This window comes from Cavia porcellus, unplaced genomic scaffold (genome assembly GCF_034190915.1).
Source record: "Cavia porcellus strain 051 isolate PalLab524CR breed Dunkin Hartley unplaced genomic scaffold, mCavPor4.1 scaffold_27, whole genome shotgun sequence".
Lineage (NCBI taxonomy): Eukaryota > Metazoa > Chordata > Mammalia > Rodentia > Caviidae > Cavia > Cavia porcellus.
Window position 1 is genome coordinate 34,578,745 of NW_026947510.1, and position 27,895 is coordinate 34,606,639.

Genomic DNA, 27,895 nt, shown 5'->3' on the forward strand with positions numbered 1-27,895 from the left:
CTTTCTTTAAGTTGGGTTTATCGTGGGTACAATTAGAAAGCAAGATGGTAGGATGCTTCAAGTTAATAATGAATATGTAGATAACCACATGAATGTAGCAGAATTTCTTCTTTTGTTTTCATTTTGTAAAAACATCTACTGTGTTCAAGGCTCTATGACAGGTACCACACTCACCAGCTGAGAGACAATGATGAACAGCATTTGGTAGCTCAGCTCCTGAGGAGCAGGCAGCCAGGCAATAATTCCAGGAAAACAGTGAGGAAATAGTTTGGGGGTGGAGGACAGGGAGCTTTTGCTGAAGACACTCTAGAGCCACATATGACAATCTCATCTACTTATCACAGCACCTTTGAGAAATTTTAAAGGAGGAAATTGATTCTGGGACATTGAGTTCCTGTCTGAAGTTAACTGTTAATAAAAGAGCCTTGGCAAAATTGATACCTGCTCTGCCTCAACCCTAGCGGCCAGACAGCCCTATAGTCCAACAGTCCTTGGGTACAGGGCTCGGCTCTTTCTGCAAGGCTCTGTGGGCTTTTCTTTCAACCCGGAACACTTACTGCGGATGTGTTTCATCCCCCACCTCAACTCTGAGCTCACAGGGCTCTGTTGCTTAAGCTTTCACCAACTGAGGGGAGGCAACCCGAGCAGCAAGTAGGGTAACGGTTTATTCGTTCTTTTCCATGTACACTATTAAATACACGCAGAGAGCTCATTCTCTGTTTAGATTGGTGTAATCTGTGGATTTACATTGATTCTCTGAGGTCTGGACCTCAATTTTCTCACCTGTGGGTTATAGATGAAATTATCCGTAGATCATCTATCAGGGCTAAGTTGCCAAACAGTCTTAACATTTTATTATTCTAGTTTCGAATAGCTGTATCAAGAGTAATTTCTGATGCTTGGTAAAGGTTGAACACAAAGGGTTTCACATCCAGTGTCTGAGCGCGCGCAGGGTGACTGGTATGCCCTATTTTATTCCTTACAAAGGTCAGATGCAGGTGTAGAGTGTTTGTGGGAAGGCGAGGCCCTCAGCCCAGCTCCGACAAAGGGACGGCAACGTAGGTTGCTCGGGGAGCTCCGGGCTGGAACCCCAACTCCTCATGCACCCTTGCTTTCCTCAGTGCCACAGCACCGGGCTGAGCGGTGAGCTGGAAAGAGCACCGGGCGCCTTTAAATGCTAATGAAAGCGCTGCCCCATTTGAAGCCAAGTTTCCCCACCCTCTTCCCTCGCCCGCCCTTCCCTCCCCGACCGCCTAGAAAAACTTGCGCGGGGCCATTTTCGGGGCAGTAAGATCGCGCCGGAGCCGAGCGCGCGCAGCCGGAGCTCGAGCCTCCCCCAGCCGCGAGACGCCGCCACCCCGGCCGCCGCCCGCGCCGCGAGCCCCACACCGGCCTCCCGAGCGACCGCCACCGCACGCCAACCGCCACCGAGGTGCCCGAGAAGAGCGGGCGGCATGAGCGAGGCGGGCGAGACCACCGGCACCACCAGCACCACCACCCTCCCGCAGGGCCCCCAGGCGCCCGCGCCCCCAGGCTCGGCGCCCGGCGGCGCAACCCAGGCCCCCGCGGCCCCGGCGCCCGCCGCCCAAGTCGCGGGGACCCCGAGTGGGGACGCGGCCCCCGCAGCCGCCGGCACCGCGGCCCCCGCCTCTTCGGCCCCTGCCAGCGGCGAAGACGCGGAGAAAAAAGTTCTCGGTGAGTCGGGCCGGGAGACCGAGGGCTGCTGCTAAGTGCCGGGCCGGGCTGTGACGGAGTAGGGGCTCCCGGAGCTCTGGGCAGCTGCCGCGCTGCCCGCCGTGGGTCCCTCCCGGGGGAGCGCACCGCGCTGTGCGCCTTGCGCCGGGTGCGCGCCACTTCTGGTCTCCGATCGGCGAGCTGGACTGGGTCTCCACTTTGTCACCCAGACAAGCACTGGGTGGAGAGTGCTTAGGTCCGAAGACGAAAGGAGAGGCGATGTGGCACGCGAGGCAGAAGCGTGTGTAGGGGAGGAACAGACACGTGGGCTCGGGACTTTGGAGTTGTCGCTGGCAATCAGGGGAAACAGAGTTTTTCTCTTGGGGAAGGAGAAGGAGCTGGAGGAGACCGGGAGGGTTGGGGGGAAGGACTTTCACAGGCGAGGCTCAGGTGTCTGTCCCCGACGCCCTTCCCACATGGGCTTGGGAAGGCGCCATGCTCCGGCCACATGCCGGCGCGGCGATGTTGCAATCCGTGCCGAGGATCCCGGGGCTCAGCCTCGCGCCCTCCCTCGCTGCCCCCGGGGCAGGGAGCCGCCCGCGTCCACCAATCGCGGCGCGGGCTCTTCTTCCTGTACTGTGGGAACGCACGTGGTATGGCAGCTGAACAAACTTGGTGGGAAGTGGGGATGACGTTTGCACAAAACATGGTTACCTTGGGACTTGTCATCCAAGATGGGAAGCTGGAGGATGAGAAATTCAGATTGGAGGAGGATTAGAAAGGGTCTCTGTGGCAGTTGTTGGTTTTGCCATACGTTTTTTTAGTGTCCTCATCTTCAGTAACGCCCTGGGAGGCCTCAAACAGGCCAGCGAAGCAAGTGGGTGGTGAGGGCCCCCCCTGAAGGGTGTATGCATCATCCTGGACTCCTGGAAACAGGAAAATGAACAGATGGTGTGGGATGCTCAACAGGAAGAGGAATTTTCGCTTGTTTTGGGTGAGGCATGTTTGGTTTCCCCCAAGACTTCTCTCCCACCCCACCCCCACTAGCTGTGAAGTTGAAGGAATAATGTAAAGTGATTCAGTATGGCCCACCTTGAGAGACCTGCTTTGTTTCTTCAGTTCCTGCCAGTCATGTTGAGTGTAACATTGTTGGACTGCAAGTTGCTTCAATGTGGAGAATGTTGTATTGAGATATTGTTTTCACCAGGAGTTTCTTGGAACCCTTCCATGTAAGATGAGACAAGCTTGTGTTGTTATCCCAAACACTGTTAAGGTGCATTCTTAGTAACTTAGTATTTTGGTGGTACAGGGAGATCCAACCCAAGGCCTTCTGAGTTTTACCCCCAGACAAACCTTTTTGCTTTTTTGTTTGTGTATCAGTGAGATGGGGGTCTCTTAAATTGCTGATTGGGCTCACACTTTTATGTCTGCTATCTGAGTCTTCCAGAGAGCTGGGGATTATAGGTGTGTGCCACCACGCCCAGCCTTAAATAGAGGAATTTTTGCAGGTTTTCACTTGATCCTGGAGACAGAGAAAGTAGATTTTATCTTCAAAGATAAGCAGATAAATGAAGTTTGTTTTATTAGGTCAGCAACTGCTATTCTGTATGTCCCAGAGCCCTCGATGAGCCTTTCATCTTTCCAATTTTAAGTTTGGTCTGTTAAAATGAAGATCAGCCTTCTACTTGACAGTGCAATGCTGTCTCTGGCCAGTGTGTTCTGCCATCTCCTGTCTTTTGCCAAGCAAACACATGAATGCTTAAAATGTGCTAGACGCAGTGTGGACTGAAATGGATACTGCTCTTGGATTCTCTCATTCTAGTTTTTGGAAATAGGTCTTGAATTTACATCACATGGTGCAGGGAAAGTAGTTTACATGAGTGAAACAAGACTTCTAATGGACATTGAAAGCCACAAGATTTTTATAATCCCCCTCCCCACCCCTTAGTGCTGTGAAGTAGGGTTAGGTCTTAAAACAAAAATGTGAATGAATTTGTTTATCTATGAAGTCTTTGGAAATAATACTGTGGTAAAAACCAGAATGGGGAATAAAAACAGCTTGGACCACAGCCTGGACCATAGACTTGAAAATCACTTCTTTTACCTCCAGTTAATGTTGCCTTTCTAAAGGTTATTTCAACTGTGCTAGACATTTAAAAAAAAAAACAATTCCTATGCTTTTATTCTTACATCATTCGTTTTTGGCAAATAAAAGCACAAAAATCATGTAGAACTGACATAATTTATCAAAAATTGGCCTCCTTGTACATTTACATCTTTTTGTAAATTTACATCTGAAACATCTCAGACTTTTTCTTTAGAATGGGCTCAAAACTAAAGATTCTGGTGGTTTGGTCTTTCCATTGCAGATATTCTCTTTGGGTTAGGATTAGAGGATGCATAGTTAATCTGGGCTGAAAGACTTTGGAGACATACAGGGTTTTTTCCTCCTACAGAGAAAGCTAAAGAAAGACTTGCCCAAGCACATCAGTTTAGCCAAACTCTAAACCTGCTCACGTCAGAGCACGTTCTAATCGCTATTTTAGCTTTGAATTTAAAAACTGAAGCCTTATTGTTCTTCTTTGGAAATTATTATAAACTTTGTATTACATAGGCAGTATAGGTTACTGTTAATTATTACTTCCATTCTCTACTAAGCTTTTAATAAATGTAATCTGTTGGATTTACAGTTTCACTGAGTTGGATAATTGCATTATACATTTTTCTGAATTTAGACGTAGGCAGTTCCTTAGTGGTACTAAGTTGATACTGGCAATTGGTGCCAAGGATTATGTTTAAAATAGTTCAGTATGTGTCTACAAAGTTCGTTTTATGAAGTTACAACTTATTTAGAAATTCTGCTAAAACTTGGGCAGAGTAGTAAAATGGTCCTACTGATGACAAATAATGATCAACTTAAAGAGGGGTTTTCCTAGAAGATGCCAAATTTGGGCCCCCACAAACTGAAGAGGGCAAGGTCAACCATGAATCAGGCCCAGAGTCATCCCTGTGGTTTGCAAAGGTCTGTGATGTCCTGTCTCAGGATGGTGGATGCCAAACTAGCTGAGATGGTATCAGGTTCGTTAGTACTTTTGACTCGTGGTAGGTACCCCAGATTTGCAATTAACAAGCAGTTATTTTGCTGCTTGTTAAAGTGCATAATAGTGCAGTATGAAAACGATGTGGGAACAGTTGTTGATTTACCTAAACTTTCTGTGCAGTTAGAAAGGTTTTCTGGGTTAATATGGGAAAGGTGAATCCTGGCTCCCTCCCCCTCCCCCTTTTTGAGACAGAACTTCTATGTAGTACAGACTGGTCTTAACTTGCTTATATACCTTACACTGGCCTCAAACTCATGGTGATCCTCCTGCCTCAGCCTCTGAGAGCTGGGATAATAGGCAAGCAGTACCATTCCTTGTTGAAACATGAATCTTTAACCAGCACCTTTTCTTCTAGTGTTTCTCAGTTATAAACTCAGTTTATAGTTTTAATGAAAAATTTCACAGAAAAGAAAGGTATACTCTTCTGCTGAGTCTCTTTATATCTTCACTTGCTCCATTTTCCTTTCCTAATTTATTTTGAAATGAAGCTATTAATGGTTCCGGTAGGTTTTTAGCTTTTGTAAGTTATCAAGACCTTAGTGGTATGGGCTTTATCTCTTTGTAGGTCAAGAGACTAATTTGTCTGCTTAATCCTATTTCAGCCACCAAAGTCCTTGGCACTGTTAAATGGTTCAACGTCAGAAATGGATATGGATTTATAAATCGGTACGTGTATGTCTGTGTTTTAAATTTATGCTTGTGACACTAGCAGTTATAATAAATCCCTTGCCATACTTTATTACTGGATTATGTGAGTTTGAAGATTTCTAAGCACTGTAAATATCTAAGCTAGTAGCTATTAAATATTAATCAAAATACATTTCTAGAACTCTTAATAAAGAGGCCAATTTTGTAAATCTTATCATGAAAAGAAAGAAGAGGGTAGCTAAAAATAAGAGGGCCAGGGAAAAATAGCTCAGCAGCACAGTGCCTGCCTGGTACATGTGAGGCCCTGAGTTCGATTCGTGGTACCAAAAATAAATAAATAGTAAAGATAAAATCAGAAACAGGAAGAGCCTTGGGATAAATGAATCAGTATCCTTAACTTCACAGAAGAAGAAATGAAGTCTCACACTGGTTAAGCAACTTTCCTGAGCTCACACTGAGTGATGGAGCTGGATCTGTGGACCTGGTCAGGCCCAAGTCCTGGGAGGAAGTCACTCCTTTCTCCAAACTGGTAGTAGCTCCTTCCTGTGGAGGAACAGGGGCAGTTGCATACTCTAGGGAGAGGAAGGGTGTTTTCTCAGGATGATACCACTTTCTCTGTGTCCCCTCCTTCCACAGCTTCCAGTTGGTTCCTTGTCTGTTTTGGGAGGGTGGGGTGGAGGGTTGGCTGTTTTAGGTTTCAGTGTAAGAAGAGCTTAGTTCACAGCTGTGCCCTGCCTTTTAGCTGTCTTGCTTTGCTTTTGCTGGGAGGAAAGTCTGGGGCTCTGATTACATGCCATGTGATTTAGAAAGACACATGAAGAAAGGGAGGTTTCTGTATGTTGACTTCTATCTTAAGCAGCAGAGTAACACAGGATAAGGTAGGTAGGTATCTTGTCGAGTTACAGGTTTTTAATGAGCATGGATTCTAGATGTCTAAATTGAGTTTTAAAGGCTAAACACAAATTTATGTGGTATTTTTAGCTCTTGAAAACTAAATTCCTAACACATCTGTTCCTTTAGGTTTCTGTAGCTATTTAGTACCTCTAACTGTGAATTGTTTGTGTCTCCCAACAGAAATGACACCAAAGAAGATGTATTTGTACATCAGGTAAGAAGACAAATGTTACATTTTGCTATATGGGGAGAGATGTTCCTTGGCCCAAAGTGAGACATGCACATTCATTATTGCTGTATTTTAAACTTTCTGTGATGGCTTCTTGTTTTTCCTTTCATCTCCCCAACAGTTCAGTTTTCTTTTTAAAGCCTCTGAGTCCTTGGGAAAATCTTATTTTCCTGTTAGCATCCTTTTCTCCAAGCCCAGGGCTGCTCTGTAGCAACTGGCTTTTCTCCTGGGTGGGCATTGGTTAAAAGTTCTTTCCTGTGAAGTGGTCAGCATAGGGAGGCAGACATTTAGGGGTGTGTATCTCAGAGGTGAGAAAAATGTTCACTGCCCTGGAGGTAGCCTCCCTCCTGTGAAAATGAGAATGGCTTAGCACCTGTCCTGGTCAAAATAAGATCTTGAGAAGATGAATTTCTGCTCCATGTATGTCTTTACCTGGTTAGCCTTTTATTTATTATATACCTGAATTGCTTGCTTTGAAAATAGGTTGAGAAGTTAACATCTATTTTCCTATTCTTTCTGTACATGCGATTTTTCTGAGCTTCCTGAAATAGGTGTGTTTTTAGTGCATGACCACAAGGAAATTCACGGAGCAGGTACTAAGGCCAGTGAGTTTGCCTGCAGGGCTCTGTTAAAACTGGCATGTGGTTTTCTGTTCTGGTTTCCATCCAGTTTTGTGTTATGTTGAGGTCACTTTTGGGAGTTGGAGATTTAAAAAAAAAAATCAGAAAAGCTGTCTCTGCTTGTGGTTTTTATCTTTTATGTTTGTACTTGACAAGCAGATGCATTTCTACTACATGTAGAATTCTACTGCATGCAGATCATTTGACTTTTAATTGGGGGGCAGGGAGCTCTAAAATCTTCATAGACTGAAAGCCGAGTGTTACCCATGACTTCCAGAGGTGAGCAGGCTGCTAGGGCTAGGGCCAGGGCCTTGGCCAGAGCCTGCTGGAGGTAGAGGAGTTCCACAGGGGTGGCCACCTTACAAGCCTGTGAGTCTGACCTGATTGCAGCCCACGAGCTGGGGCAGTGAGTCACCTCAGTGTGCTGAGGCCTGCCCAGTCTAACAGGAAAAAGGGACCTGGGCGGCAGGGAGGGCCTGTTTGGAGAGGCTGGCTGTCCGTGCTGTACTGCGGGCGCATACATCCTGTCCCAAGCTGCCTCTTCCTTGGAGGGCGAGGCCTCTGCCCTGTTGGCTCACTCTTTTATTTTTCTCTCCCTCCTACTCGGGGTAGGGGAAGGCTGGATTACACATGTCTAATCACTTTATAAAGTAATGTTGACCTACTTCCATACAAACTGGAGCCCCTTTAAGTGATTAGGAGATGCCGGCCAAGGAAATGGAAATTGGTTGCAGAATTTTTCTCTCCCTTGAGGAGAAAAGAGATCTGTCTTTTCAAAAGCAGATATTTACTGTGCACAATAGCATCTTTGTTAATCTGTTAATGTATTGTTATTATGTAGTTACTGTAGCATTAGAAAACCTAGCAGTTGGCACATGAGTGTGTGCTGAAAAAATATGCAGATAAACCACAGGGATATGGATTTCTCTCCTTATCTGCCCCTTAGGGCTGTTCTCTTATGACTTCATGTAAATCACCATTCCGCCCCCCCCATGTTTTATAAGGTGGGTTGGCAGGGGGGAAATTGATTCTCTCATTTTTTAGGTGTTGAGTGTTGAACTCAGGAGCTCACACTTGCTAGGCAAGCCCTCTACACTAACTTGCATCCCCAGCCCTTTTTATTTTAAGATAGTGTCACAAAATTGCCAAGCCTGGACTTGAGCTTGTGATCCTTTTACTTCAGCTTTCCCAATAACTGGGATTATAGGTGTGTGCCACCACGCCCAGCACTAACATGTTTTGATTCCTGTGATCATCACACTTACTCCTATCAGAGCTGTTTGATCTCCTGGCTTTATTTTAAATTCTTTTGTCTCTTATCATCCACCATGCATGTTCTATTTTCAAATTATTTTGTTTCTTTGAAACAGTGTCTCACCATGTAGTTCAGGCTGACCTCAAACTCCCAGCAGTCTTCCTGCCTCAGCCTCCTGAGACTTGGGGTACAGGTGTTAGCCACCAAGCCCAGCTCAACAAATTACTTTGAAGTTAGCAGTTTCTCTTGTACATGAAAGTAGGTGTTTTTAGGTGTAAAAGCTCAAAGCCATTTCTGTCCTTTGCTGATGGAGCTATAATCTGGATTTTTGAAGCTTAGTATACACTATCATGAGCTAAGTGATCAGGGGGGATATATAGCAAGTTTGCAGTAAGTATTTCTCAGTTAAGATGCAGCTTGAAGAGCTGAGTAAACCCAGAAGTAACATGGACTGTCATTGTATAGCATTATTTGTTTTTTTTTGTTTTGTTTGGGAGCTAATTGGTTTGTGGGAAGGTGCTGACTTAAGTAATGATAGGGGAACAGTTTCTTCAGGTTCACACTTGTCCACTTGACAGCAGTGAGATCATTTCAGCATTGGCCGGTACTGGAATCTATAGCTTAGATAGAATCGTGTTTTCTTTTCAGACTGCCATCAAGAAGAATAACCCCCGGAAGTATCTGCGCAGCGTGGGAGATGGAGAAACAGTGGAGTTTGATGTGGTTGAAGGGGAGAAGGTGAGAAATTGTGGGTTGGCAACCAAGTGTGCAGATGCTGCTTGTGTCTGAGAAGCAGCCCTCAGTTTTGCTCTAGAGAGCTTTCTGTGGTAGGAGGATGCCACTTTTAGGTAGAAGTGTCTTTTTTTTTTTTTTTTTTAATGTGATTGTAAACATTTTTTATATGTGAAGTATGACATCTCAGTGTTTCATTTAATAAATGTTAAACTTTCATTATGGGAATGTTAATGTCTCGAAATTTAAAATGATCAGTTTTATTTGGGCACCAGGTATTTAAAGGGAACTGTCTGAAGGTGTTAAATATAGATAAAGCTTGAGTAGTGACACATGCCTGAATTCCCAGCACTTGGAAGGCTGAGACAGGAGGATCATTGCAAGGTCCAGACCAGCCTGGGCTACATAGTGACGTCAAGTCCAACCTAAACTGCCCACGGAGACCCTGTCTCCAAAAAAAAAAAAGATAGATAGAAAGCTGCTTGAACAGACTTTTTGAAGTTTTCAGACTAATTTGTAAGTACTTCTGCTTAGCAAGAGTACACAGCTAAAATATGTTTTCTTAATAAAAGAATATTCATATTGAATGAAGTCTTGCTTTCTCTGTTGGACTTGGGCTTAGAAAAGCTGAAGTCATCTTGATAAGACTATATGAGAGTTTTGTTTAAGTGTTCAACTCAAAACTGATGACTCCTAGAAGAATGTCTACAGAATTGTTTTATGCTATTATGTATCTAAATATGTAATATTAATGCCTTATGTTCTGATCCCAGTGGTCTATTACAGGATCAGTAAAACAATGTAGACTAAGATTGAAACCACTTAGACTAAGATTGAAACTACATACAGCGTGGGTGTGGTCTACCCACCTGTGACCCCAGCACTTGGGGGAGACCACAGCAGGAGGATCACTGAGAGTTTAAAGCCAGTCTGAACTACGTAGTGGGGTGCTATCACCACAACCTCCCATCCTCCAGAAACCTGCATATGGTGTAACTGCCAGGATCCACAGTCATGGCAGCTGAATTACATAAGCTGAGTGATTAACTCTCTGACACTGCCACTTTTCACACAAACTCCATCCCCTAGTCTTATTTTGCTCTGCATAGTAGTGGGAATTGAACCCAGGGCATTTACACTAAGATATGTCCTTAGTATTTTCTTACTTTGAAGCAGGCTCTCATTGAGTTGCTAAGCCAGTGTCTGTTTTTAACAGCTCTTATTTTTGTGTGTGTGTTATTTTTTTTTATTAATGCATATTAGATACATAGGATTTTGAGTTCCCTATTCATATGCATATTCATAGGTGCATACAACATACCTCAGTCCTTGCTTTTCCCTTGCCCTCTCACCCCTCAAACTGTTCTGTTTAAGAAAACAAAACAAAACCACACACACATAGTTTCATCTGACACATAAGTGATCGTCTTTACCAGTGTAACCCCAGGCTCTGTCCAAACCTTGTGAAGGTGCACATCACAGCAAAATGTGGGTCAGTAATGACCTCTGAGAGGCCATTCACCTTTTGCATTTTTGTTATGTTCAGAACCTGAGGTTTTACAAATTGACTCTTTTTTTTTTTTTTCATTTTTTTTAATCAGTACCGGGGATTGAACTCACGACTGCCTGCTTGAAGGCAGGCACTTATGCCACTGAGCTAAATCCCCAGCCCACAGATTGACCCTCTTGAATCTCCTTTGTTCCAGTTTGTTCTTAGATATTGGGGTATTTTTTTTTGAGACAAGATCTTGCTTTGCAGCCCAGGCTGGCCTCAAACTCAGTGATCTTCCTCCCGTCTCAGCCTCCTAGGTGGTGAAATTACAGGTGTGCACCACCACGTCTGGCTATTCTTAGGTTTTTGAAGCATTATTTTATTTTTATTCTTTAGAGTCATTTTATAACTCAGACTGCCCTTGAACTCACTGCCGTAGCCCAGGCTGGCCTTCTAAACTTGCATAATCCTCTGCTACACCACAGTACCTGGCTGACGTGTTATTTTACACGTGTCCCTATGAGAATAAGAACCCTTAAGTCTGTTTGAAAGAAAATAGAAGGTTTAAAGAGGCATAACCAGACCAGAAGGCAGAATTTAGCCAGCTGGATGCATTTCAATCAGAACATCAAGGCGCCTCCATTCCCTTTGTAAAACTTGAGTCTGATTCTGAGATCGTGGTAGGAATTCTTATTGTGCACTGCCATTCTGAGACACTGGCTGTCTAGAGCTGTGGTTTTGGGAAAATGAGCTTGGCTTCTTGCTAATTTGAAGATTTCTTTTCTCAGGGTGCTGAAGCAGCCAACGTGACCGGCCCTGACGGTGTCCCGGTGGAAGGGAGCCGCTATGCTGCTGACCGCCGCCGTTACCGGCGTGGCTACTACGGCCGACGCCGTGGGCCTCCCCGCAATGTATGTCATCTCCTCTGTTCCTAAACAGTAGCTGACAATATTTCCATGTCTCAAATGAAGTGTCCAGTTAATTCCCCCCTCTACTGGAGAATAGGACAAGTGATTATTACTACCTTTTTTTTAAAGGAAAATGTTTAATGCTCAGAAATTATCCATAGCCACTGGTCTCCTTGAAGTTGCCAGCCAGAAGTTACATCAGTTAGGAGGCACTGACTGCAAGCTCCTGACATTTATCTTGTAATAAGGAGACTTAATTAAGATAGGTGTTGCCAAGGTTGGCAGATAGCCTGTCTTTTTTGTTTGGCTCCTTTATCTGGCCAGAACTTTGCTTGTGGCACTCACTGGCACACTGGATTCAACCTGTTTCCTCCCTTGGCACGAGTACTGTTGACCTCAGAAACAGCAGTTGGCAAGAAAGAAAAGAGAATGGCTTGAGAATTGTGGTAGGTTAAGTGCTGGCCCCAGAAGGATTAAATAATTCACCTCAATGAAGTAGCTATTTGATTTATTTAGCATAGCATGCATTGTCCTATTATTTGAAAGTAAAGAAACAGTAATTCTTAGATTTTTAGTCCTGTAGATTGGTCTCGATCCAGATGAAGAAATTTATAAACCCTGTCTGGCTAGAGCTTTTGCTTAAACCGCTCACCTTAAAGGAATATTCCTGAGACAGACCCAGTGAACTCAGTGTTTGCTTGTGAAGACCATGTTAGACTTGAATTAATAAGAGGATTAAACTATCTAGATTTTTGATGTATGTAGTTAGAATCAGGGATCACAGCATGTAATAAAACTCAGGATACTTTGTGAATCCAGGGTGGTAGCTACCAGCTGGGTGTAGTAGCACATATTTGTAATCCTAGCAGTTGGGAGGCTGAGGCAGGAAGATGATAAACTCTAGCCCAGACTGGGGAATTTAGTGAGACCTTGTCCCAGAATAAAAAATAAAATGGGCTAGATATAATATAATAGTTTAATGTGATGCCCTGGTTCATTCTCTAGTATAACAAAAACAGAAAAACCAATAGGATGGTAGCTGCCTATTATGCAAATTTTTAAAAAATAAAATATCAATGAAATATCTGCAGATTGAGAATGATCTCCATGCCTTCATTGAAGGCAGGGGTATGGATGTAGTAGATCAGTATTGATTTTAAAGATCATTCAGTTTACAGAACTCAAGCTGTGATTAATTTGTCTGTGAGGTCAATTTAGAATTAAGAATAGAAAAAGCTTGAATAAAATTTTGTGTTTTTGAGACAGAGTATTATCATGGAGTTTAAGCTGACCTTGACCTCACTTTGTAAACCAGGCTGGCCTCTAATTCACAGTGATCCTCCTGCCTCAGCTTCCCAGTGCTGGGATTCTAGGTGTGCACCGCCAGGCCCAGCCGGGCAAAAAAATTTTCCTTGAAGACTTTTCCTGTTAATACTTGGAAAAGATATTTACAGGTTTTTTTTTTTAACCCTTAAAGTTGTATGTAAATAGAGATACTCTGTTGTAATATTTAAGTGCTAGCAGCTTGTTGAATCAAAAGAATATGGTCAGCAATTATGGTGTCATCATTATTGTCTTGCAAAATTCTTAATGAAATACTTGGCTGTGTAAAGTTTAGAAGATATTGATATGACTTAGTTTATACTGTCTTACACTTACTATTTTGAGGGGTGTGTATCTGTGTGTGGTATTGGGAAGTGAACCCAAGGCCTTGTTGCTGAGCTACTTAAATTTCTTATTTTATGACAGGGACTCCCTAAGTTACCCAAGCAGGGCTTGAACTTGCAATCCTCCTGCCTCAGCCTCTCCAGTAACTGGGGTGACAGGTGTATGCTATTGGGTCTGCCTTAATTTTTTTTTTAATTTTAAATTTTTATTTGTACATATTTGCATCTTGAGATGTTTACATTTATCGCCAGGAGTTGTTATGTGCACATATCAGTCATTTTTAAAAACTAGTTACTTACCATAAAAACTGGTGATTTGCTATATTCCTCAGGGAGTAAAATATGAAATCACAAATTCTTTGATAGTTTGCTTGTTTTAATTTATTAAAATACAACCTGGTCATACGTGATTAAAGTAGTTTCATTTTAAGTTTTTTTATATTATTTCTCTTTGTTAATGAGATCTGCATTTAGAAAATGGTTAATCCTAACTCTACATTAATCGTTAAGGAAATAAAGTGCTATGGTGAGTTATGCCATATAGATCATTGATTCTCAAAAGTTTTTGGATGCATTTTTATGCTTAGCTATAATTGAGGATCCTATAAAAGTAAAAGAAATGTAAAATATATCTGATTTAAAATAACTCATGTCAATGTAAATTTAAGAAAAAAGCTATTTACCCTGGGTAAGTGATATTGCTTAGTACTTTTGCATATTTCTTTGTCTCCTGGATTCTAAAACCCACGTGTAATTTAGTCTGCTGAGAGCCCCAGAAAGGACATAGCAGGCAAGCAGCACCTCAGGATCATCATGGGAATCTAGAAGCTTAGGTCTTATATGTTAACACAAAACATTTTTCTTGGGCGTTGCCCCGAGTCTTCCCTAGTGGACGTAAGTGTTAGGTGCTCCACCCCAAGGTGCTCAGCAGTATTTTGAATCTCACAGATGTCCACCTCTTGGTGATTGCTGCAGTGAGACTCATCAGTTCTAATGTGATGACTATTACATTTGGTATAGGTGGCTTTTGCTTTTCTGCTGCTTGGTGTTTGATCTGCATAGATCTACTTTAATCACAATGTCATTTATTCCAGGAATCTTTCACACGAGGACCTGGGTTAAATGCATTTTGTCTGTTTATCAAAGGGCATCTGTGCTCTGGGAGTTTTTTCTTTTGGTGATCCTCATCCGGCCTAATGGTGTTCTTCGTTTGGTGTCTTCCCCTGCCTGGACTCCTTCTAAATCTCTGTTTCTTTGCTTCGCTAGTACGCTGGGGAGGAGGAGGAGGAAGGGAGCGGCAGCAGTGAAGGATTTGAGCCCCCCGCAGCTGACAGGCAGTTCTCGGGGGCCCGGAGCCAGCTGCGCCACCCCCAGTTTTACCCTCAGTTCCGGCAGCGGCGCTTCCCGCCGTACCACGTGGGACAGAACTTTGACCGCCGCCCTCGGGTCTTTCCCCAGGCCAGCAGAACGCAGGTAACCTTGCGCCTGGACTTCTGAGCGGCCCTCACCCTCTGCCGTCCTCCTCTGCCTCCTGCACTTCTCCTGCTCCTCCTCTTCCTCCAACACCAGCTGCCAGAAACCAAAGCGGAGCCCAGGCCAGGCTACGCCAGAACACTCATTCTAGAAACACTCATGGAAGCACAGCCACAGGAGCCAGGCCTGGGGCAGGCTGTCCTGGTGGGCAGGGGGTGTTTCTGGGGGGTTTCCGGCTTGCAGAGGACTGAGGAAATGGTGAGCTCGGTGGCTTGTGTAAGAGCTCAGTCGCAAGTCACAGGGCTGGCTTTGAATCTTGTCTGCTACTTAGGATTCCTGAGGTTTTGAGACAACAAAAGCTTCCAGAGATTAATTTGTGTATCTTGAAAACTGGGGCATTAAATGGCCACATAAAGGTTTTATGGCTGTTAAATCTACCGTGCCATGAGTGCAGTACACAAAACATTTATAAAAGTTACGCATTTCGATGAGATGGTGCTGATCTTTAAAGAAACTAACATAAAATGGACATTGTTGGCTTCTTAATTTCTTTTCCTTTACTGCAGAATATTAGCAGAGTTATTGTAAAATTTGTTAATAAGCCTCACCAACTTTGCAGTCGGAAAAGGAGGAATGTATTCTCTATCTCTCTCTTTCCCACTACTAGCTGCAGTGTTTCCCCATTCATATCCTTGAGCCCCCTTAAAGTGCTCTCAGTATTCTGTTTAGGCTGTTTGCTAAACTTCTATCCCATCCTGCATACATGTTCTTTCTGCATCACTTGATTTTTTTCCCTTCTACTCTTCAACAGCTGCCCCTGACAAATGTGCTAAAAATAATGGCCAGACTCACATGTATGTAGATCCTGGGGTGCATGAGACGGGGGTTTCTTTAGGGCAGCGCTTGGGGTTCTAGGAAGTGGGGAGAGGAAATTCAAGTGAGATTGTTGTGATCCAGGGTTACTTTTAGTGGCTTAGTAGTGCTTTCCTGAGATACACAGGCTTTTTATTTAGCATATGTACTGTACTGTATTTTCTGAAAGCATGGTGATTCTTTCCTATGTGTTTCCCTTTACAAATTGAAGGTTCAGTGCCTTGTAGGATGTCATTCATGGATGCTAGGTTATAGTCACTTGAAAATAGGTTCCTGTTCTCACACGCTAGCTGCATGTAGTTTTCTTGAATGCAGGCCAGTGTTCTTACTCATTCTGCATTGGAAGTAACAGCACGCCCAAGTCTTAAATTTTCCCTCAGAAGCTTTCTAATCCATGCTGTCATGTTTGAGTGTGGAGAGATTTAGAAATCTCCATAGGCCAGATCAACAGCAAAGAAAAGAAAATTTTGAAAAGCCTTTTTCCTGTAATGAGGCTGCTTTAAGGTTGAGTACAGCATTGTAAGAACTACTGGTTTCCCAGGGGACAGTGGTCAGGGCTAGCATTGGAGTAGCAGTGAGTGGTCACATTTGGGAAATGCTTAAACATAAATGACAGCATTTGATTGAAATGAGTGAGTGGGAAGAGAAATGAGATGCCCCTTTGAGAAAAATTTTTCTGGTGGTACCAATGATAGGAGTGTTTTTCTTTAGTGGGGATTCTCTGAAGAAGTTGAGAGAAATGGAATCATTACAGGAAGAAAACGTGAGATCAGGATGAGGTCTTTGGATTTGATTGCTTTTTATGATAGTGTTTCCCTCAGACTCCCTCACCCCCGATCTCACAGTTAAAAACTTCTGAAGGTGTTAGATGTGGTAGTTCATGGTGGGCAGGTGAATTTGCATACACACACCCTTGTATATGCAGATACAGATGCATATGTGTACGCTCCCCTCTGTAGCTGTGTGTGTAGGTTCATGTCTTTCTTTTGTTTGGTTGGTTGTTTTGTTTGTTTGGTCAGAATCTTGCTGTGCAGTGCAGGCTGGTTTTGAACTGGCTTATGTACCTCAGGCTACATTGTCTACTCACAGCAATCCTCTTGCCTCAGTCTCCTGAGTGCTAAGATTACATGTCTGTGCCACTGTGCCCGGCTCCTTGGTACTTGTCAACAGAGAGGGCCCCAAAGCAGAGACTCCTCACTAGCATTGAGCATACATGCCACTGCGATCATTTTCTATAATGTAATGGCTTTGGAAAAATGGCCCATTTTAGGACTGGGGCAGAGAAAATACAGTGTGAGCCAAGCACATCTTGTGCCAGAAAGCAAGGAAGTTACTCAGTGTTGGGGACACAGCAAGAGGGCAGGAGCCAGCATGAGGGGGTTTCCCTTGGCCAGTAGTGATGGAACAGACTCTAACTCATTGAAGAAAACAGAAAACTATGAGTCCATGCAGATATAAATAAAAGAATAAATGTACATACTGAAAACTTAAGTAACACAATATTCACAGACTTTGAAGGTATGTAGTGCCTTACAAAATCTTAGTTACAAACAGGGAAGAGGAGTTGGGGAACACTACTTCACTGCCTAGCAGAGAGGAGCAGCACTCCTGAGTTGTGGTCAAGGATTGAAGCCGTGTGCCACCTAATCAGAGACAGTGTGTGAGGTGCAGTGTAACTTAGACGATTTCCCATAAAGATGCATGAACTAAATCTTAGGAAGCACCAAGTGCCCCAAATTGTGGGATATTTTATGGAGCAACCATATGGTAATTTTTTCAAAGTGCAGATGTCATGTGTGCCAAGTAAAGATTATTGCAAGCTTCCAGTCAAAAAAGTTCAAATAAATGCATTGCGTGATTCTAATGGACCTTTTAGCTGTAAAAATTACTTAGATGGGGTCTGAGGATGAGGTCCTGTCCTTGAACTTGCCTTAAGTTTGTGTATATTTTGAAATTACAAAATGAGACGGGTGCTATTTCAGCGTGCTGGTTACACCTTCATGGAAATGAAGTAAAGAAGGAAGAAATAATGTATGTGAAGGAGAAGCCAGTGAGAGTAGAGGGCTTGGTCTGGGGTGTAGGCATAAACCACTTACCTAGCATGGTAGAGAGGAGAGAATAAAAAATGCAGGCCACTTGGTTAGGCATAAAGGTGGCTCAGTGGAGATTCCCATCTGCTTGCTTCTTTTTTCCTAGAGAAATGTGACCCAAAACAGGAGGGCCAGTTTTAAAAGAGAAAGTTGAATTGTGCTTAAGATCCAGGTTATTGGTGGTTTTTAGATAGGTTTGTTTTTAGTTTGTCTTCTTCCTGAAGATGTTCAATAAATTACTTTTAATTCTCCCAGATTAAAGTAAATGTGTTAATCACTAGGATTTTTAAAAACACTATACTTAACATGAACAGATGAAAAAAACTGAAAGAAAGAGCCGAAAGACAAGGATGTGTTTTGTGTTTCTTTATTCTTTTTCTTTCCTTGTTGGATTTTGAGGGCCTTGCACATGCTGAGCAGTCATTTATAACACTGAGCTCTACCTGCAAACCATGGTTAAGGTTTTGGTGAACCTTTATAGAAACCCTTAGTGGGATTGAGGAGACACTAGTTTGTAGAGTTACAGGTTTGAGTTTAAAAGAATTATGAAAATCTCGTTTTCCAATATATGGAATATTATTGCATTTCCTGTAAATTGCACTTGTCAGATTTTAAAATGTCTCTGGGTATGGTGACACATGTAATTCCAGCGCTTGGAAGGCTGAGGCAGGAGGATTGCTATGAGTTTGAGGCCAGCCTGGACTACATTAGTGAGTTCAAGGCCAGCCTGAAATATATAGTAGAATCCTATCTCAGGAAAACAAAACAAAAGCTGAATTAGTGACATTGGATGTTCTGGGATAAAGTGGTACACTATTCTAGTAGGACTGAGTTTTTCTTTTCTTTCATTCACAGAGATTTAGTCAGTCAGGTAAGTAGTTCATCATTGTAGCTGAGGCGCCTGGTTTTGTAATGAAATAGTTTATAGTTCTGAAAAATAATTCTGTGTGCTCTTAAATTCCTATATCCTGTGCCACATCACTCATTTCCAGCTCTCCTTCCCTCTCTAGGCTGGTGAGATTGGAGAGATAAAGGATGGAGTCCCCGAGGGAGCTCAGCTTCAGGGCCCGGTCCATCGGAACCCAACTTACCGCCCACGATACCGCAGGTATGGGCCACTGCACAAGTGATGGCTCCTTAAGGGCACTTCTAGTAATGGTTAAAAGATGTGGCTTTTTTGACCACATGTGCAGGCTTTGAGACAGGGTCTCATGTAGTTCAGGCTGGCTTTGAACTCACTGTAGCCCAGGCTGCCACTGAACTTGTGGTGACCCTGCTGCCTTAGCCTCCCAGAGTGCTGGGATTGCAAGCAGCTGTAAAGCCTCACATAGCTTAACACTTAGTTTTTATTAAGTGAAATAATCAGAAAGTAATTGGTGGGATAATTCAAATAATTTGTGTTTCAGGATATTTGGTTTGCTGTTCTAACTGAGGTAGCCTAGTGTAGGAGTTAAATCATGCTATGGAGTATATTCTCTTTAAATTTTACCCTGAAATTTAGTAGCAGTAGATTTCTGAACTCTGCTGTGGTATCCAGGTCTATAAATTGAACATTAAGAAATCATAGTGGGGTGCGGTGGCACATGCCTGTAATCCCATACTGGGAGACAGAGGCATTAGAATTGCCACGAATTCAGGGTCAACCTAAGGTACATAGACTTCAAGACCAGCCTTACTACATACCAAGACACTGTCCAAAATAAGGGCTCTATGGTGGGTAATAAGATAAATGTACCAGTGTATCTGAGAAAATTAGTATGGTGCCTTCAGTAAATATCAGTTGTTATACCACTGTTAGTATTGGCATAAATGGAGTGGTTTATTTCTCTTGTGCTTTATCTCCTGCAAAAACTGAACTGGACTCTATAAGATCCTTTCACAGCTTGTTACAAGTCAGGCTGTCTTTTTTGCCTTTCTCCTCTAGAGGTTGAATATCTTTTATCTGAAATCCTTGTTGTTGCCAGAGATGGTTCAGATTTCATTATTTCAGAGCTTTAATAATGAGCATCCTTAGTGCAAAATTCCAGAATCTGAAATGCCTCAAAGGGCGAAACTGTTACGGTGACTTGGGAGCATTTTGGATTTTTGTTTAGGCATGCGCAGCCTGAGCCTGTACCTTGAAATTTGTCAACATGGCTTCACTTAGAAGAGTATGCATACCAGACTACATTCTCCTTCCTCCCAGGACTCATACTAGAACAGTTACTAAGCAGATTAAAGGAAGTCTTATGGGAAAATCTTACTGCAGCAGGTGGGAAACAATAACATAAGTGAATCCCAGTGCTGTCAGCTCCTAGCCCTGTGATGTTGAGAAAGCTATCTTTGACCTTTTTAAAGCCATACAAAAACAGCACTTCCATATGGCTCAACCAGATACTTATCGCCTCTGCACCTGTTGGTTTTCTCACTGTAAAGGAACTCAGGGAATTAGCATTGCTAGTAAATACTTAATGTGCAAACACGCTCTGGCATAAAGTAATGTCGGCTTTTCTCTCTGGGGTTAATCACCTTAGCCTTGTTACATAGTCTCGCTGTGTAGCCTTGAATATTTTCTTGTCTTGCCTCAGCCTCCTGGGGACAGAGATTGCGGGTATGTGCCAACACAGGCTGATTTTAACAATAAACCCCCGTCTCATGCATTCCTGTGTTGGTGGTGTGCTGGTCTCAGTGTGCCTTCTCTCGCTTTGTGTTTCCTGCTCTAGAGGGCCTCCTCGCCCACGGCCTGTGGCACCTATTGGGGAGGCTGAGGACAAAGAGAACCAACAAGCAGCCAATGGTCCAAACCAGCCAGCCCCTCGCCGTGGCTACCGGCGTCCCTACAACTATCGGCGTCGCACCCGTCCTCCTAATGCTCCCTCGCAAGATGGCAAAGAGGTGAAGCTCACCAATCAGAAGAAGGGATGTTGTCTGATCAACTTTAATTACATCACACTTTAGCATTCTTAAGAGGCTTTTATGTGTGTATTACCGAGGGTTAAACTCAAGCCTTTGTCTGAGCTATATCTGTTGACCCTTTTAATTAAATTTCGTTGTGGGGTCTCTCCAGGTTGGCCTGGCTGAGCTCAGACTTCTGATCCTCTTGCCCCAGCCTGTCAGAAGGCAGAGATTACATGTGTATGCCCCTAACCTAGCTTTAACATAGTAGCTTGCTTAAGGCATATGTATAACAAGTGTGCCCTGAACATAGCTTAGGCTAATATTTAAATTCAGCTAACTAACATTTTCTGAAAGGATCACTTACACCATTAGAGGTTCCAAGAGTCTAGGGCTGTCACTGAGAAGCGGGAGAGGAAGCTGCTGGTGAATGTGGGCTAAAAGCAGTAGTATATTATAAACTGTGGAGAATTGGGATATTTAATGGCCATTTGGAAGCTTCTCTGCTGTGGACTAACGTTTTTACTCACACACATAAAAGTTACTACTTTTTACGTGGTGATTTTCCTTCCTAGGCAGGAAAGTTCACCTTTGAGAGCTCTCAGCCTTGGTCCTCCGGGTGGGTTCCTTTCTGGCTTATGCTTTGGTTTTGTGCTTTGTAGACCAAGGCAGGTGAAGCACCAGCTGGGAACCCTGCTCCGGCCGCCGAACAGAGCAGTGCTGAGTGACACCGGCTCCCTGGGCACCTTCACCACCAGCAGGGTAAGAGCCTGACCTCCAGGGCTGAGCTGCTCCCTTCCTTTAAATGTCACTGATTTCTCAGCAGCAGTGCACGTTAGTTTAAACTCGCTCTGTGATTCATCTGTGCCAACCCCTTGTCTCCATCAGGTTTCTAGGGAACAACTCTTGGGTTTTCAGTAACCCTGGGATTGACCTTATTTGGATAAATTTTGGAGACATGAAGACAGAGTTGATGACTATCAACTCTTCTAGGCTGCTTTTAACTGTTACTACCACTTTGGGAAACTGATGTTTCTGTGGCCCCTAGTGGCCAGTTTGGTAATTTTGAAGTTGCTAACATGGGCTTGTTTTTCATAACAGAAGACAATTAGCTGTAAAATAGATTTGCTTTTCCTCCCTTTATCCTTTGGTAGCTGTTATTTAAAGTTTGGAAGTTAAAGTGTTATTAAAAAATATCGTAACAAATTTTAACACAGCTACTTCTGTGGTAGAGCTGTTGTGAATAGATGTTACATACAGCAAGGGGATACTTGTAAGGTTTCCATGTTAAATTTAGAGAATTAATTATTGGTAAACTGTTTAGTCCATGATGAAATGCCACAGGCACAGAAGACTTCACAAATTTGTTGATTAGTGTAATAATTTTTAATAGATATGACAATATTTGGAAGTAATCAAATTCAAACACCTAACTAGATTCAGTCCCTTTATTGACTTAATTTATTTATTTAGTTATGTTTTTGGGACAGTTTTGCTTAGTTCAGGCAGGCCGTGAGTTTACCATGTAGTCCAGGCTGCCAATCTTCTGCCTCAGCCTCCCTAGTGTTGGGATTCCAGGCGTGCACTATCACACCCAGCTTAATTAATTTCATTAGTAAAAAGACAGATTAAGGTGGTTGGTCCCATTTGTATGTGACAGGAATGGTCTTGCGTGTACCATCAGTGGTTCAAGTGGAAGGAAACTTAATGTTAACTTTGATGTAGTCTCTTTGTCTCCCCTAAAAAGAGAAAGCTTTTTTTTCTTTTTAACTATTTAGAGTTTGTCTAATATTGGGAAGAGACTAATGATAATATTGATATGAGGTAATAGGACAGTTGACTTTTGGTTTTGTTTTGAGAGTGATCCCACCATGCAGTTCAAACCAACCATGAACTAACTATGTAGCCAAGTGAGTCTGACCTTAAACTCAGTGACCCTCTTGCCTCAGCCTCCAGCATCCTGGGATTACAGTGTGTGCCACCATGCCTGGCAATGTACTGGTTTTGAATTATATGAAAAATATTTTTTGTCTGTCATTTTGTCACTCTTGATAAGTTTGATTTTTATTTTTGCAGGTGACCTAAAGAATTGAAGACCATTCAAAACTAAAGCAAAAAGTACACCCGCAACCTTACCAACACCAAAGAAACATCTGAGCAATAAAGTGGAAGACTGAGATTTGGACATTAGAATGTTTACCACTATCCTTTGAGAAACTAACAACTGCAGCAAGATGTCAGCAAATATTTCCAGCCAGCTGCGAGCCCAGGAAAGAATGAATGTCTGCACGAGATACACGGAGAGCGTCCTCCCCAGTTTCAGCTACTACTAGGTTTATATTTTTTTCCTGGTTTTTACTGTTTTGATAATTGAAAAAAGAAATAGTAATACTACATGGGGAGAAGAACCCCAACCAAAGAAGTCTGAAATTGTTATATAGTAAATGCTTTTTTTCCTTTTTTGTTCATTTTGGATGCTGGTGCTAAACTTCTAAGTGTCATGATTTAAAAAAAGAAAAGTTTGCCCTTATTTATTTTTAGGATGGGGGGAGGACAACATTTTTGCTTTCTTTCATGACTCTCTTTGAAAATGTGCGGTAAATTTCTCAGAAATAAAATTTTTACCCTTTAAAGGAAAACGTGTACCTGGAATGTATTTTCTTATGTTAACGTATGTATTAGTTCTTAACATGCAAGTTTAGTGCTTTTAAAAGTAAAATTAGTCGTGAGTTTGAGATCATAGAAAATCAGATTCATTTTGAAATGTACAGCTGGGAATTAATAAGTTCATGTCTAAGTTGAGTAGTGGACATGGTTTGTTCAATATACTGTATCTGTTTTCAGGTTAAAAGCTTTAGTTTGCCTATAATTTTTGTGAGACTAATGGAGAAGTTAATAGCTTTACCATTGTGAACTTACCAGTCTGAGGTTTGGGATATCATTCTACTTGCTGTGTGTCTACAGAGTTGTCCCTAGATCTTCACTGGGAATAAGTTTTGGGACCACCCTTGTGGCCCGTCAATCCCCTCATGTAAAATGGTATTGTTACTGCCTCTAGCACATGCACATCCACCATAGACTTTGTCATTTCTAGATTACATATGATACCTCAGACACTATAAATGTTAGATCAATAGCAACCACACTGTTTTATTGATGTGGCGATACTGCCTAAAATAAATGTGTTTGTTACCAAATATTTTTGATCTGCAGTTGATTAAAACTGCAGATTCAAAATCTGCTGAAATAGAGGGGCAAGCTCTGTGTCTTTCAAAAAAGAGTTAGGAATTCTACCACTGGAGACTGCGCCCTTACATTAAAACACTGCATTATCTTGGTTGCTTCTTGGACTGGCTGTACTGTCCCAATTATTTGTTTAAAGTACTGAGCCCAGATTGACCAGTTGCTAGTAGAAAGTAATTACGTTATGGATGGAATTCTGGTTCAGATGGAAAAATGTGCTATAAAAAAACAAAAGAATGGCAAGGTGGTAGAGACTGGTGTAATTACAGAGAAATGTTTATTTTAATCAGAGAGGTGTCTTCCTGTATGTGACAAAATGATACATATATGCCATCTTGACACGAGGGGTAAATTAGCTTTTGTTTTAAAATTATTGCCAGACATGGAGGTGGTTACCTGTAATCAGTCTTTGAGAGGCTGAGGAAACGAACATAGCTGTAAAAGCCAGGCTGGATTACATAGTGAGTTTAAGACAAAACTGAACTCATAGTGAGACTTTCTCAAAAAGACTATACTGATACATTTTAGATACACATAATAATAACATTCATTGTAGGGAATTTGTACCTGTACAGATAATATATCTTGCATCATTTTTTCCTGTTCCTCTCCTTGCCCTTCAACTCTTCTCCTTATTTAGAAAAGCTTTGTTTCCATTTTTCCTTATTTTTCTTTTACCTTCTTGGCCCTGTCCCTCCTCCCTGGTTCCCATTTGAACATTTCTTTATTTCACAATACTGATTGTACATTTTGGTCCTTATTTGCACTTCGGTTTCTCTTGCATGCTAGAGAAAGTGTAGCATTTACACATGTGTGTCTGTTTTATTTCATTTAAGAGAATGGCCTCAAAGTGCATCCATTTAGCTAGAAAGGTCTCAAGCTTATGCTCCTTTACGTCAGAGCAGCACTCCATTATATTGAAAAACATCGTTATGCATTCACCAGTTGGTGGGCATTTGAGCTGTTTCCAAGATTTAGTTATTACAAACTGCCTCTGAACACATGGTTCCCCACAGCCCTGCCAGCATTTGTTACTGGTTGACTTCTTGATAATATCTATTCTGGGTTGAGATGGGATCTCAGCCTTGTTTTTAATTTGCATCTTTTGACCTGTGACATTTATTCATACATTTATTTGCTGTTTGTACTTCTTGGTCTGAGGAATGTGTATTCATCTCAGGCCCATTTTTGGGTTGGGCCTTTAATTTTGGGAATCTGATTTTTTTCCAATTCTTTATTCTAAATATTAGTCCTTGTTTGCAGAACGGCTGGCATTTTTTTCCCCCCAGGTTGTTGCTTCACTTGATTTCTCTTGCTGTACAAAACCTTTTTAAGATGAAATCCCAGTTGTTGATTCTTTGCAATAGTTCTTTTGCGATCAGGATTTCATTCATAAAGCCCTTACCTACACCAGTATTGGTTTTCAAAAGTTGTGTCAAGTCTGTCTTCCAGCAGATACAGTATTTTTGTCAATATTTAGATCTTTGATCTGTTTCAACTTTAGCTTAGTGTATGGTAAAAGACAAGGGTCTAGTTTTAATCTTCTGTATCCCATCCAGCTTTTCCAGCACTGTCATTAGGTTATCTTTCTTCCAGTGAACATGTTTGGCTTCTTTGTCAAAGATGAGGTGACTGAGTATGTTTATAGTTTTTCTGAGTCTTCTAATCTGTTTCATTGATCCTCAGGTCTGTTTTTTGTTTGTTTTGCCAGTACCATGTTTTGTTTTTTGTATCACTGTAGTTTTATAGTATAATTTCAAATCATGGATTGAGATGCCTCTTGCCTTGCCTTTATTAGGAATTTTTTGCTATTTTAGATCTTTGTGGTTCCAAATGAATCTTACAAAAGTTTTCTCTAGTTTTGTGAGGTATGCTGTTGGTATTTTGATCAGGATTGCATTTAATCTATACAACAATTTTGGAATTATGTCAACATTAGGTTGTTTATTTATATTTGCTCTGTTCTTCAGTGCTACAAATTTCCCTCAGGAGTGCCTTCATTGCATCCCATAATTTCTGGTATGTTTTACTGGCTTTATCATTTAATTATAGAAATTGATTTCTTTAATTTCATCTGTGACCCATTGGTTGTTCAGGAGGATGTTACTTAATTTCCATGTGTTTATGAAATTCTTGTGGTTTCTTTTGCCATTGATTTTCAATTTCTTTGCACTATAGTCTGATAAGATGTATGGGATAACTTTAGTTCCTCTGCATTAAGCATGTTCTACGAGCTGATAATGTGGTTTATATTGGAGAATGTCCCATGTGCAGCTAAGGGGAATGTGTATTGATATGGAGGTGGAACAAGTAGATAATCTACTAAGTCCATTTGTTCGAAAGATCAGTTCAGTTCTGTTTCCTTTTTTTTTTTGTCTAGTTGATCTGTGATAGTGTTATTGAGGTTCCCCATTACTACTGTGTTAGTGCTTATTAGATTTTTCTGTATGCTGGTGTTTATATTTATGATGTATTCTCTTCCTCTTGGATTGTTCCCTTAACTAGGATGTAGTGACCCTTTTTGTCTCTTGGTCAGTCTAAGCTTGACTGAGCTTTATAAATGCAGTAGTTACTCTTTGTTCATAGATTGTCATATGGAGTATTCATTTCCGGCTTTTGACTTTTCAGTCCATGAGTTTCTTTTTGAGTTAAATGTTTCTTATATCCAGCATATTGTTGGATCTTTCTTGATCTACTCTGACATCTGTTTCTTTTGATTGATGAATCCAGACCATTTATACTGATGGTTAAAACTGACAGGGGATTCACCCATATCAGTATTGACGTATCCTTGTATTTCATTTTGTTGGTTTCCTTTCTTCCTCCATTTAATGGCTTGACTTACCTGGTAGAGTCATTCTGTTGGGATTCTTGGAGTTGTCCTTATCTCTTTCTAGTATGTCCTTCAGAATGTTTTAGAGTGCTTGGTTTGGTAATGATGAACTTCTTTAGGTGTTCTTTGTCACAGAAATACCTTTTTTTTGGGGGGGGGGCGAGGGAGTCTTTTTGAGACAGTTTCACTATAGTGGATGCTGGCCTGGAGTTCTCAACAATTCATCCTTCTGCTTCAGCCTCCTGAGTGCTTGGACTATAGACATGCATCACCATGACCAGTGTATCACAGAAGTGGTTATTTTTGTATCAGTTTTGAAACATTGTTTTGTGAGGTACATCAATTTGTGTTGTTTGTTTTCTTTTAGAGTTTGAAATATTTCAAAGTTCTTAACTTGAGGGCATGTGTTGAAAGTGTTGTGATTCTGATGGGCTTTCTTTTATAGCTGCTTTTTTTTTTTTTTTCTCTGCAGCTCTTGTATGGGGTTTTGTTTTGTTTCATTTTGATTTTTGAAACAGGATCTCACTATATCCAGACTGTCCCTTGAATTCACTAGTTTCAGCTGGCCCTTGAACTTGGAGTTGTCCTCCCATCTCAGCCTCATCGGTGCTGGGATTATAGGCATGCACCACCATGCCTGGTTCTAGCAGCTTTTAATATTCTTGTGTTGAGTTTGTTTTTGTTTGAGACAAGGTCTCACTATGTGAGTCAGACTACTCACTATGTAACTCTCCTGCTTTAGGCTCCCAAATACTGGGATTATAGGTGTGCACTACCATACCTGGCCTTCTATTGAATTTCTGGAAACTTATCATATGCCTTATCATGGCTAATCTGAATTCCATATGCTCTATTTATCCGTGTGTCATTCATTTTGCATGCTTGGGAAATTTTCTGCTATTACCTCTAAATAGGATCTTTACATCATTGGCACCATTTCCTGCTTTTTCAGTGATTGCAGTCCTGTGTTATCCTTTGCATCATGTAGAAGTTGCTGGATTGATTTCTCGTCGTCCTTTAGTGTTTTGAAATTTTTCTTTTTATGATCTCTAACCACAGTCTTCTAGATCTGATGTTCTCACATTTCATTTTACCATGTATATTTCCAATGGAATTTTTAATCTCTTTGAATGTATTTCATGGATTCCATTTGTTTCCTATGTTGAGTACTTCTGGTTTCCATCGTTTTCCTAAGTTCCCCTATTGTTTGTATCAAATCTAGCTAGGTTCACTAATCATGTCTTTTCATTATGGGCATCCTCTCTATTATTTGAGAGATAATTTATTTG

The 27,895-nt window shown here is 41.9% G+C and overlaps 1 protein-coding gene across 3 annotated transcripts; it reads left to right on the top strand.

The window, feature by feature from the left end:
- Positions 1–1,280: 1,280 nt before the first annotated feature.
- Positions 1,281–23,169, top strand: Ybx3 (Y-box binding protein 3). Of its 3 annotated transcripts, XM_005003910.3 has the most exons (10): positions 1,282–1,695; positions 5,378–5,441; positions 6,498–6,531; positions 9,070–9,159; positions 11,434–11,556; positions 14,487–14,693; positions 18,667–18,764; positions 20,359–20,530; positions 21,193–21,292; positions 22,607–23,169. In XM_005003910.3, the coding sequence occupies exons 1-9, from the start codon at positions 1,455–1,457 to the stop codon at positions 21,256–21,258; spliced, it is 1,095 nt and encodes a 364-aa protein (XP_005003967.3). In that variant the 5' UTR covers positions 1,282–1,454; the 3' UTR covers positions 21,259–21,292; positions 22,607–23,169. The 3 variants fall into 3 exon arrangements, with proteins under 3 accessions (XP_063094258.1, XP_005003967.3, XP_063094259.1); XM_063238188.1 differs by lacking the exon at positions 22,607–23,169 and having other exon boundaries at positions 1,281–1,695; positions 21,193–21,294; XM_063238189.1 differs by lacking the exon at positions 14,487–14,693.
- The last annotated feature ends 4,726 nt before the right edge of the window (positions 23,170–27,895 follow it).